This window comes from Bubalus kerabau, chromosome 19 (assembly GCF_029407905.1).
Source record: "Bubalus kerabau isolate K-KA32 ecotype Philippines breed swamp buffalo chromosome 19, PCC_UOA_SB_1v2, whole genome shotgun sequence".
Taxonomy (NCBI): Eukaryota; Metazoa; Chordata; class Mammalia; order Artiodactyla; family Bovidae; genus Bubalus; species Bubalus kerabau.
Window position 1 is genome coordinate 17195009 of NC_073642.1, and position 12648 is coordinate 17207656.

The 12648-nt window shown below is 42.0% G+C and overlaps 1 protein-coding gene across 5 annotated transcripts in view; it reads left to right on the top strand.

The window, feature by feature from the left end:
* The window catches only part of AKAP13 (A-kinase anchoring protein 13), a 322447-nt gene that overhangs the window by 249229 nt on the left and 60570 nt on the right, over nucleotides 1-12648 (top strand). For all 5 annotated transcript variants that reach the window (XM_055556686.1, XM_055556687.1, XM_055556685.1 and 2 more), the window contains 2 exons: nucleotides 351-543; nucleotides 3123-3231. In XM_055556686.1, the coding sequence (XP_055412661.1) occupies nucleotides 351-543; nucleotides 3123-3231 (302 nt within the window). The remainder of the gene's footprint in view (nucleotides 1-350; nucleotides 544-3122; nucleotides 3232-12648) is intronic.

A 12648-nucleotide genomic window follows, 5' to 3' on the forward strand; every position in this document is an offset into this window, starting at 1 on the left:
CACATCAGATCAAGGGTAAAAAAAAAAACACATAAATAAAAGATGTATAGATAATACGGTTTATCCATATGGTATATTGAAAAATGTCTGAGAAGATGACTTGAAGTACTTCAACATTTGAGTAAATTGAATGAGGGTTTTTTAAACAAACAAACAAACCAAGTGCAGTATATTTCTCAGCCAACCAGTATTTAGGGGGAAGGGCAGGGGGCACCCATTTGGCCAGGCCTTGCAGACAGCTTTGCCAGGTGACAGAAAGTTATAAGCAAGGGAGACGCAAATGCAGGGGCTTTGTATCCTCCTTGCTTTCTGAGTCTCAGAACGAATTAACTCTTGTGTCTTGTGTTCAGTTTCAGTCTAGAAGGCTTGACAGGAGGAGCTGGTATTGGAAACAAGCCGTCCTCATCTCTAGAAGGAAACTCATCAAACACCAGAGAACTCAGGCACCCTTTCAGTGGCCAGGAAAGGGGTGACTCTCTGGTGTCGCTTTCAGAAGAGGATCTTGAATCAGGCCAGAGGGAACATAGAATGTTTAATCAGCAGGTAAGGCTGAAAGAGGTGTATGTTGCTAATTTGGGGGGAAAAGATTGGTTTCGTTTCCCTAAATACATCCTCATGTTAGGAACAAAGAAGCCAAGACTTATGTTCACATAAGGTTAGTAGCTATAATTACACATATACTCAGTGTTGCAAACAGCAGTTTTTAGCACTTAATGCTACTTGACAGTGAAAGTCGCTCAGTCATGTCTGACTCTTTGCGATCCCGTGGACTATACAGTCCATGGAATTCTGCAGGCTAGAATGCTGGAGTGGGTAGCCTTTCCCTTCTCCAGGGGATCTTCCCAACCCAGGGATCAAACCCAGATCTCCTGCGTGGCAGGTGGATTCTTCACCAGCTGAACCACAAGGGAAGCCCAAGAATACTGGAGTGGGTAGCCTATCCCTTCCTCCAGCACATCTTTCCGACTGAGGAATTGAACTGGGGTCTCCTCCATTGCAGGCAGATTCTTTACCAACTGAGCTATCAGGGAAGCCCAATGCTAATTAAAGAATACCATTAATCTGCATAGATTTAAATATTTCAGCAAAGCAAACTTTTAAAATTAAGAAGATATTAATTTTAAAACTAACACCTGGATGTACTTCTGAGAGTATTTGGGATACACTTTCAAGTGAAATTTTTTCTAATTAAACAAAAAAGTTAAAACGCCAGTGTCTGAGTAGGTAGCTTTCCTTTTAGGTAGAAGTGTAAGGCATCTTTTCAAACTAAACAAACAAAAATTTAAACAACCTGTTCTTCGAATCAGTGACTAAGGTTTTGTGTAGAAATCTAGTTTTTTTACTACATCCTGCTACATAGCAATGAAGTGACCAAATATTTTACATCTAGCACTAGGCGATTTGGTGATAAATGTATCACTTAAGACCCAAAGGAAATGAAATTGAAGGCCTAAAGGAATTTTGCCTTCTTTTGTCCCCTCTTCGTGGCTTCTTGAAAGTTAAGAAAAATAACAAGAATATGGAGAATATAGGTATTGAAGTAGATGGTGTCTATTTATTCAACCCAGTGGTAACAGGAAAAGAGTGAAAAATAGGAAACAATAAATTTGGTGACTACAGAGAGCATCTCTGACAAGTATGTCTGAAAACATGTTGCATTTTATGTGTAGAGAGTCCTTTAGAAATCACTTGTAGGACCAGGTAAAATACCAAAACTTGAGTTTACTTAGAGCCAGTAAATCCCCTCAAATTCTGCTTAAGCCTTTGTGTGTGAGCAAGTCGAGCCCATTTAAGTGACTTGCCTGAGGCCCCATAACTGGCTCTTAGCTGAACAGTATTAGACTCAGAATGGCAGGCTTTTAGTCTCCCTGTTACTCTGAAGTAGCTGACATTTGCTGAGGAAATGAGAGACTTCCGTCTTCTTGCTCATGTTTACGTGATACCCTTCTCCTGAGCTGGCGTTCCTGGAGTCGGAGTGATGGCCTCTCCTTCAGTGAGCGGCGTCCGTGTAAGTGGCCTTTCTCAGTCTGTCGAGAGGAAGTGTTGACCTGTAGCCCCTGGTGTGCCCAGCCTGCCCAGGGCTTCTGCCCACCTGCGTCTTCCATCTCGTGTGTGACCTCAGAGTAGGTATTTGAGCCACTTGTATCCCTGATGTGCACAAGTCGCCAGCAGCCAGCTTCCTGCTGAAGTGCTCTGCCTTTCAACTGACGTCATTTTTCAGACCTCACAGTTGTATTTGAAACATAGCAACTGTTTGCCTCAGACTCCATGGTTACCCATGGAACAAGCTCTAAATAATGAGAAGTCTTTGGTGTAACTGAGTCAAGTTCACCCTAGTAACGGATTTTCATTGCTTCCCTTTCAGCACATACAGATTTCAGACTGCTAGGAAGGGAAGGGATGATAATTAAAGTTAGTTAGCAATTAGGATGGCCTCTCTCCAAGCAAAACAAGAGTAGTCCCACCATCACCAGAAACGGGTTTTGTTGCAGGATCTTCTGCAGTGGGTCTGATTACACACTGAAGTGGCTGTGAATTTACTGAGGGATTGCAGTTACCCACTTGTTCGCATATAAGCAGTTTATTCTCAGAAGAGGAAGTGAAAACAGTTTAGGTTTCTATCCAGATGCAGAGCCTACTTTGCTTGTTATCTTAAAACCTTTTCTATTTGTATCTCTGTTTCTAATTTTTTAACATCAGAATGATATTACTGGTATCCTACTATATGTGTACATGATATTTAAATTTTCAAAGGGCAAGCACTACACATAGTCTGATATTTCCAGTGAAGTTATTTTTATCTGATTGTGCATTCAGTAGACGTGTATTAAGTGCTTATGAAGTTTGAGACATCGTTAGATGTCCCTCTTAGAAGGGATACAAAATGACCATAAGCGGTAGATACTCTAACTGTTCCTATTTTACAGATAAGAACATTGAGGCTCAGAAGAGCTGGATTGCTTCTCTGAAGTTGAGCGGCTGTTTTGTGGCCTACAAAGCTTGTGGTCTTTTCCTCTGTACTGCCTTATTTCCTTCTGCTGAGTCGGAATGTCAAGTTTTGTACTAACCTAGAAATATAAGAGCATGAACTGAGAACTGCTTTACCTTTATTTCCTTCACAGACATGTCACAGATCTAAACAACAGGGATTTAATTACTGTACATCAGCCATTTCTTCTCCACTGACAAAATCTGTCTCATTAATGACAATCAGCCATCCTGGGTTGGACAGTGAGTATGCTACTTTTTTCATTAAATATATTCAGAACATTTTCCCTTTCATTTATTTTTTTTTTGCTTTAAGACCCTGTGACATTGCCTTACAGCATTTGCCTGACTCTTCCCCTGAATGAATGACTGATCATTTACAGAAAAGGTGACACAGAATTCAGTTTGAAGACCTTCCTCCTTTTACTACATAAAAATCTCCTTAACACATTAAATTCATTGTATTCTGGGCCTAAACCTGACAGACATTTTTTAAAACTCTATTTTGAAATAATTTCTGGTTTTTAAAATAGTTGCAAAAAACAGCACTAACACTCACCACATAGTCTTCACCTGGAGCTTCCAAAGTGTTATTTTAACACTTGTTTTATCCATCTTGCTCCCTTCCCTGGCTTTATCACTTTCCTTAAAGATTTTTCTGAAGCACAGGAAAGTAAGTTACACATGTAATGCTCTTATGTCAAAGACACTGTCTTGTATTACCATAGTACAGATACCCAAACATTATCCAATACGAGTTCCCTGAGCTTTTCAAAAATGTCAAGCTCATGAAGGACAGAGACAGACTGAGATATGTTTTTAGTTAAGCAAATGCCAAAAGGACTACAGCCAAAAGTGATTACTGAAACTGTATACAGATTCAAGATCGATGAGCTGTGAGAGTTACGTAGAGACGTCTGGCATCCACAGGCCCAGAGCATTTGCAAGTCAGAGATGCTCAAAAATATACTTGAATTGGATCCACATGTTTGCCACAGACAGGTGTCTTTGGGAAGCCCCACTTTTTTTTTATTTTCAAAATAGATTTTTTTTTTTTCATGAGTAGTTGCAGTGTTGAATCTTGATACGAAGATTAAAATTCTCATCAGAGAGAGTGTGGTGTATTACATTCTTTGCTGAGAGATCATGCATTCAGGAACCTGAAATAAAGGGTATAAAACCCTCCTGCTGTTTCTTCACCATCTCCTGATATAGAACTCATCTTAAATGGGATGTTCTGTCTCAATTCATGACTTACTAGAGGCCTCTTAATGGGATGTTCTGTCTCAATTCATGACTTAACTAGAGGCCTCATCTTTTTAATGTCCACAATGTCGTTAAGGCATAAATGGATGATTGTATTAACTTCATTCTCATTTTAATATGATTGGTATTTCAAGTATCAACCTGGCCTGTTGGAATAAAGGTGCCTAATAGTGACTTATTTGCGAAGATAATAGATAAAGACTCACAGAGTTGTAACTGAAGTCGTCGTTCCTGTTCTTGTTTGGATCTTGGTTTGGTTTGCTTTTGACTTGGCTTTGGATCAGTGGTTCTGCTGGTATAGAAGGGACATCATTCTAACTGAACAGTTTATAGTGGCTTTGAACTCGGAGTACTAGAAATGGGTAACCCGACAGTCAGTGAGGCCGTTCAGCCCCGTGTCCCTCCTCCCAGGGCCTGGGGGAGGGCCTACGTCTCTATAGCACAGCTACCCAGAACCAACAGAAGGTGGCCAGTGTTCGGTGACACACAAACACTCTTATTTTTCCTCCAGAAAGCAAAATGGTTTTTGACTGTGCTTTCAGTTGCTAGCCAGACACTCTGAATGGTGCGGCTCCCTCTCAGGAAGCACAGTCCTTGAGCGCCAGGAACTCTGGCTCATCTTGCTGTGGGAACCAGGCAGCTGAGCTCCCCGAGGGGGACTGAGCTCTGTGGCCAGAGGCCGTCCCTCCCTGAGGGGTCTGAGCTCCGTGGCCAGTGGCCTTCCCTCCATGAGGGGGACTGAGCTCCGTGGCCAGTGGCCTTCCCTCCCTGAGGGGTCTGAGCTCCGTGGCCAGTGGCTGTCCCTCCCCGAGGGGGACTGAGCTCCGAGCTCCGTGGCTGGTGGCTGTCATGGATAGAGCTTAGAGCAAGAGAGTTCAGCCCTTTCATCAAAGTGGAGGCCACTCATTCTGATTTCTAATGTACATTTCATGTAGATTTGAATGATGAACTGGCCCTAACTACTTCCCTAAGTGAGCACAGGCTATAATTGGAGGGCTTATCCACTCTTAATGACAGTATTTCTCTTAAGTCCCTCCTCATGTACAAATGAATTAATTTCCCGACTTTTTTTTTTTTATTCTGCTCTGGAAACATAATTTTTTGGGGCAGATATTAAAATTCTGGCTGTTAAACAGAAGGCTAATAAAACTTCTTTCTTGCATGCTATGCCTCTAAGCCTCAGGGTAACTTGATGGTTGGTTTCTGCCACACACGCAAATCTTCACTCCAAATCTCTTAAATACCCTGCATGATTCACCTTTGGTCATGGTCTTCCCTGTTGAAAGTATCAGAATTAAAACCTACCCCGTGGTTTTAAAGCCTAAAGTGTGTGGAACACTTCAGGTATTTTAACTAATGCTTTATGGTAAGCATACTTAGTGGCTGTGTGACCTCGAGTCCTTCAGCTGTTCAGCAGGGCTAATAATGGGGTAGGGCTTAAATGTGTATTTATTTTAAATGCGCACTAGTGTGTTTCCTGGCTTGTGGGAAGCATTTGTTGTCACCGTGGAATGAGTGTGTTCATCATCCAGCAGTGTAGGGGTCTGTTTTTCTCTAACCAGGGTCTAAGCAGTGGTGAAGAACTGGAATACGATCTCTCGTTTGTCTTTAACTGGCTGTGTCTTACAAACAAACCTGGTTGTCTCAGTACAATATATTAATACTTCCTAAACTCAGCATTCTCTCACTGCTTCCCAGCTTTTACTTGTGTTCTAGATTCTCCCTTGAAGGAAGTTAGCAACTTTTCCCACAGCCTTTCCCAGCTGCTACCATTTGAGCTTTTCTGCAAACGTCCACTAAACTGTTGCCTGGACTGTCATTGGGTCGCTGGCCAGATTAGAAAAACAGACAGACTTGGCATTATTCCCAAACTGGCAGGGCACTGCCCTCAGAGAAGCTGCTCCAGGAAATGTGTTCGCAGCCTAGGGTTGAGTGTAGACTCCCAGCTTGCCAGGAGACTCTGATGGTTTGTCATTAGAACTTAAGAATAAACTTTATGTTTGCATACACAGAATAAGCCAGTTATTACAGACAATCCCTTCACAAGTCTGTATTTTTAAACTTGTTACTGCTTGCACCCAGAAGATGCTTACAGACAATAAACTGTGAGGTTGACTGGGGTTCGACCCCTGGGTTGGGCAGATCCCTTGGAGGAGGGCGTGGCAGCCCACTCCAGTATTCTTGAGAATCCCATGGACAGAGGAGCCTGGCGGGCTCAGTCCCTCGGGCCGGAAAGTCAGGCTCAACTGAAGCGACTTAGCCTGCACACACGTGCACTGCTAAGCATGTCAGGGGGGAGAATGATACCCATTGGACCGTGAAACCTCCTGGGCTTCTTACAGAGGTTTCATTTTGCCCTTCATTTCACATGGCTTGTTATCACAGAGAACAGTGTCCCCAGGTGTCACTTGCCCTTGGGATCGTTCTCAGACCTTCACGCAGGATGGGTGAATTGGCCAAGTTCCTGGGCATGCTTTGATGGTAGCGCTCACTTGTAATTGACAACGAAAGCTGAGTGGGTCTTAAGACCCAAACTGTTGGCATTTGATGTATAAAACGTACCAGATCTTCAACACGAAGTGACTCACATGACCAAAGATCAGAGTGGGCCTCTGGGCAGTGGTGCCAATGAAGGTATTTTATCTCTGCTTTCTGTGCTTAGTCTCTCTCTCTTAACTGGACAGTGGGAGGAGACTTTATTGGAATACATTTACTTTCTTAGGGTAGTTCTATTTGGAGAAGATAATATTTGACAAATTCATCAGAACAGATATTCGGTCAAGCAAATTGACTTTTTAAAAAATATGTGTTTATGACTGCGTGAGGTCTCAGGCAGCAAGCAGGATATTTCGTTGTGGTGTGTAGGCTTATAAGCTCCTCAGAAGGTGGGATCTTAGCTCCCCGACCAGGGGTCAAACCCATGTCCCTGCATTGCAAAGTGGACTCTTAACCGCTGACCACCAGGGAAATCCCCAGATTGACTTTTAATATTGGCCTTTTGATTAAACTGTGAGGCTGGAATATATTCATGGTCATTAAATTTGAGGGCATTTTAAAACTGAACCCCTGTGTTAGCAGAACATATTCTTTCCATACATGTTGAAGATACTCCTTATTCCTACAAGTAGGTTTTCTTTATGATCCATGATCATGTGACAGAAGAAGGGATACTCTGAGATTTGGGTAATTAAGAGAGGTTATTTTCATTCCTTATATATGCTTCACATTTGGGAACACTGCAGAACACACACTAAAATGGTATCTTGCTTTTGCACTGGACTGCCACTGCTGAAAAAGCCAACGCACGTGAATTTGTGGCATTCTTCGCACTCTGTTAGGAGCTGTGGCTACACCCCGTGGTCTGCCATCGCTCGGCATTTGTCTGGGGTGTGGAGTGTCTTTTGTGCTGGGTAGGTACAGGGTTTTTTCTTTCATTTTATTTAGGATGTTGACCTTACAGAAAGCCTGACAAAAGGAAATTCATTTATTCATTGTTAAATTAGTCAATGGTTAAGAACCTGTCCTTTGCCAGGCACCAGGCGAGACAGTGAAAGGAGAGGCGTGACCTTCCAGATATGATTTCTTTTCTCCCCACACTTCAGCTCAAGGACATGAGAACAGTTGAGTGTAGCAGATGATGATATATGCAGTAGTTGAAAGAAACATTGGGTGCTCAGAAGCCCCAGACTTGAGGGGTCGGAGAAGCCTAACTGGGTACCGTGCTAAGTCGCTTCAGTCATATCCGACTCTCTGCGACCCTTTGGACTGTTGCCCAGCAGGCTCCTCTGTCCATGGCGATTCTCCAGACAAGAATACCGGAGTGGGTTGCCATGCCCTCCTCCAGGGAATCTTCCCAACCCAGGGATCGAACCCAGGTCTCCCGCAGTGCAGGTGGATTCTTTACCGTCTGAGCCACCAGGGAAGCCCTGGGGAGAAGTGATACCAAAGTCAAGACCAAGAGGAAATCACTGGGTTTGTTAGCAGGTGGAAAGCTAGACTGAGGACTCTGGGCTTCTTGTCTGAGGACAAGGGAGTGATTTTTGTTAAATCGACTGATTGATTCTGACACGGCAGAGAAACCTCACTGAAGACCGTGTTGGGAAGGAGAGGCTGGTAGGTGAGTAGAAGGCTCTTGCAGAGTTCTGCTGAGAGCAGATGCTGGTCCAAAGCAGGTGCAAACCAGTGGCAGTAGAGAAGTTGATGTTCAGAGAATTCTAGAAGACAGAAGTAAAAGATCTGAGTGAGAGGCGATAAAAGGATTCAAGGATAGTGTCCAGGTTTCTGTCCTATATGACGAGTTAGATGTTAGATAACCACTCACCAAAGGACAGAGTAAACGAGGAGGAACAAGTCTGGAGGAAGGGGCTGAGTTGATGTATGTGCTTGTTGAGTTTGAGCTGCTGTAGGATGTCTGCCCACAGGTAGGCAGTGAGATGAATGAGGCTTGAATTCAAAGGACAGACCAGACTTGAAAATAGAAAGCTGTGAGTCATCACTGCATCACCTGCAGATTGTACTTGAAGAGGCAGCAGTGAATGAGGAGGTTTGGGGTGGGCGGAAAGAGAGCTGATACGGAATCCCGAGGAACACCACCATGCAAGGCATTTCCTTACCTTGAAGGGGAGGGAAGAAAACTCCAGCTGTAAATGATGGCTGTGAAAAGTAGCGCGCTTCCTGTTTTCATAATCTAACGAGTACGTGTCTTTGTTGGGTGCATTTTCTTAAGCCACATTACATTCTGCATATTGAGAAAGAAAGATGGAAATGTGAATAGATGGTTTCAAGAGGCCTAGACAGCCTCTGCTGGCATCCTTCAGGCCAGTGGCATGGTTCTCGGCACCGTGGTCTTTGTTCTGGTGTGATCCGCAGGCGCTAATGTCTTCTGTTAACCTGTTCCTCAGCCCAGCGGCAGATGCGGCCAGCACGGCGGATCTCGCTCTCCGTCAGCATCTCACCTCTCCTCCTTAAGTCTAAAACTCTCTTTTCTCTTGGCTCTTCTTACTCCAGTGATGAGGAGGAGGAGTTGCATAGTAAGTAAGCAACTTTGGGGTCCAGTGGCTGCTCTCCAGGGCCTGACCAGCGCTGAAAATGCCGTAGGCTTGGTACTAAGAGACTGCGGGGCTTTTATCCTCCTGCATGTCACCACTGCTGAGTCATTCGCCTTCATGCTTTGCTTTGAAAATGAATTTGGATAAACGAATAAAGTTTTTGTCTTGTATACCACCAATGTTGACTGATACAGTGACCCAGTTCCAGGGCCCGAGACATCGTCTCAGAACAGAGATACCTGCAAAGGCATAAGGGGCTCCCACCCCACCTTGTGCCTTTTGTAACGCTGCGTACTGACATCTCAAAACGTTCCATTCAGTCATGTAAATTTCATTGTCATTGTTTCGCCTCTTTTGTCTCATAGGACAGATACCTAGATGTCCATCTGTGACATTTAAAAGTCACTGTCAGGCTTTTTTCTTCTCACCTTTTTTCCCCCATCTTTGTCAGTTTTTTATTTGTTTGTTGGCAGGGCGGGGGCGCTGTGCTGCATGGCTTGTGGGATCTCAGTTCTCCAGCCGGGTACTGAACCCAGGCCACGGCAGCGAAAGCTCCAATCCTAACTTCTAGGCCACCAGGGAACTACCCCAGGCCGTCTCTTTAAGAATATCTTTTCTTTGAGATTAAACCACATGAATTAATTGGTTGGAAGAAGTTCCTTTGAAACTTTTAGTTTTCAATCCTTTCACTACACTGTAGGTTTCATATTATTATATCATTACTTAATAATAACCTAGTTTAGTATTAGTTTTAGTAAACTCAGGAAATGAATCCCGACCCCCATGAAAATTACTCTTTTCAGTTGTACAAGATTTCTAGACGATTCCAGGATTGCTGTTTTTAATGGAGAAAGTACTTGCTATATAAAGCTAAATAACAAATTGTTTTCATTTCATATAAATCGTATTAGTCTCAGGCAATTATAATATAAATATGATTAAGCATCCTAATTCAGCACCATTTGCTGATCCTAAGTTTGAGCAGTATTTATTTAATACTTAAATATTAAGATTTAATAGTTAGCAATATCAACATCAAGGTGGCATTTTTGCATTGTTCTTAAAGGAAAGTGGCTTATGCACAAATGAATATCTTATATGTTCAATACTTTTTCACAAGTAAAATGCCTTTGGTATAGGCACATAAGATTTTCACTCCATACCAGTTGTCATAGGAGGGAAGTTGGAAACTCCATCTGCAACTTTTGAGTTTTTACAAATTCTCAAGGCTGTTGAGTATTTGTAATATGCTTGGAAATAGGTTAGCATGACAAATAAAACTAAGTTTCCAATAGTATTTCTTCTACCACTAATATAAAATTATGACCAGTTATTCAGTTAATCAGCACTGGTTACTCAGTTAATCCAACATAATGTCATCATTAAGTATAGAAGCTCAAAGAAACCCTTGAATCAAATAGCCAGCATTCCTCAAAATGTGTTCCTTAAACTCAAAAATACAGTGAGAATTATGGGGTAGAGGGATGGGGTGGGGCGGGGGGAAGGGTTGGTTCTCGACCATATAAATTTAGGAAACTATTTTAAGCAGGTTTCAAAGGCTTATGTGTATCTTGTGAATTTTGAAGGTAGTGCTCAATATGCTGTGATTCCAAAATGTATTAACCAGGTAAACCACAGTGCAAGACAATGTGTGACGTCTCAGGAGACAAGTGTTCCATGGAACACGCTTTTATAAATACTATGTCGGCCTAACAGCTCCAGTCCTGGAATGTCACTGTATTAGGTCTGCAGGTTGTTTCATGCCTTAAAACAAAAAAGCTCTTGTTGAAATATACTCTTTACTTGCAATAGTACTTAGTAGGCTAAATTCAATGACAGATTTCTTCACTTCTGTCTGTAATTATATCATGGAAGTAACGTTGGTTATATCATGTTCTTAGATGCTCTGAAAAATTGACACTTCGGGAAAGTCAGAAGCATTTATTTTAGAAACATTGGTGAATTAATCACTGTTTTCAGAACCATACCTGAGAGGTTATAGTAAATGAATTAAAATGAATTGAAGTATTTTTTAGCAGCAAGAAAGTTGGAAATCCTTATAGGAGTTAGAGATTCTCACAGTATTTGTTGAGTTCTTAGTTTATTTGACAGAAACCTTCTGGGAGCTTAGTCTTGGCCAGGCTCTCTGCTGGTTGGTGTTTTTCTCTATGGGTTTTGTTTTTACTTTGTTCATATTACTAAGGTGGTAACTTACTAGGTAATTGATGACATGTACAGCAGAATCCTGGCAGCCTCAGAGAACTTGATGGTGCTTCTGTCATTCGGAGCTCCTTAAGTATAAAACTTTTAAAGCCCACAATCTAAACCACACTCTTGACTTTGGTTTAGGTAAGTGAAGGCATTCTGAGGTTTAAATGCTGGTGTTTTCACCAGATCACGCAGAACTGGAAGACAGGTCCCAGGTCTTACTCTTCCTCTCTCTCCTGGCTGTTGTTATCGTGCATCATAAATGAAACAGAAGGAGAACCCCAAACAAGTAAAAGGAAAAACTATAAAAGCGATCTTTTGAAGCCTTTGAATTCATTTTTAAGTTTCTATTGCATTATTTACACATGTTGGCTACATGTTAGTAATGACTTCACTTTTGCATTTCTATTCAAAATCTGGAACAATTTGGGAGTTCTTAAGAGTTTCAAATGTTGATAATCTGGTAGTGGAACATTTTTCAAATCTCTATCAAATTGAAGTTTCAGTAACCTCAAGGAAAACAGTGTGTTTTGTCCACATTATAACAGTAGTTACACAGAGCAACCTTTGTCTACCTGGAATCACACACAGAAGGTGTTTCTATACCTGATCTCCTAAAACTTGGAAACCATTTGTCATTAACCTATCATAGGTAAAATAATGGTATCATTACTTCTGTATTTGTTCTATTTAATGCCCTGTCTTATTTAGCTATTGATGTAATGACTCATTTCAGTTTATGGTCTGATGGTTATGGAAGGAAGAATAATATATCTGCCCTACTCATCTGATCAGTATCAATCTAGAAAGACCCTTAGCATCTGTTTTATCTTCCTTATTTCAGAGATGAAGAAATGAAGTCCGGAGATCTCACCCCAAATTAGTGGCAAACCCTAGACCTTATAAGTTGGGTCTGTGCTCTTTTCTGTTGGTTTCCTAATGCTCTAATCCATTTCTAGGAATGCTCAGGAAAATGTCAGGCGTATATTAGCTAGACTGTTAGTATAGATATATATGCACACAAGATTAACAGCATGCAGAAAATGACATGTCATTTCCTGTTGTATATTCCTCCTCTGACAGCATCTCAGAAAGATGGCCTATGGACTCTGATGAACCTTCGTAAGAACAGGAATTA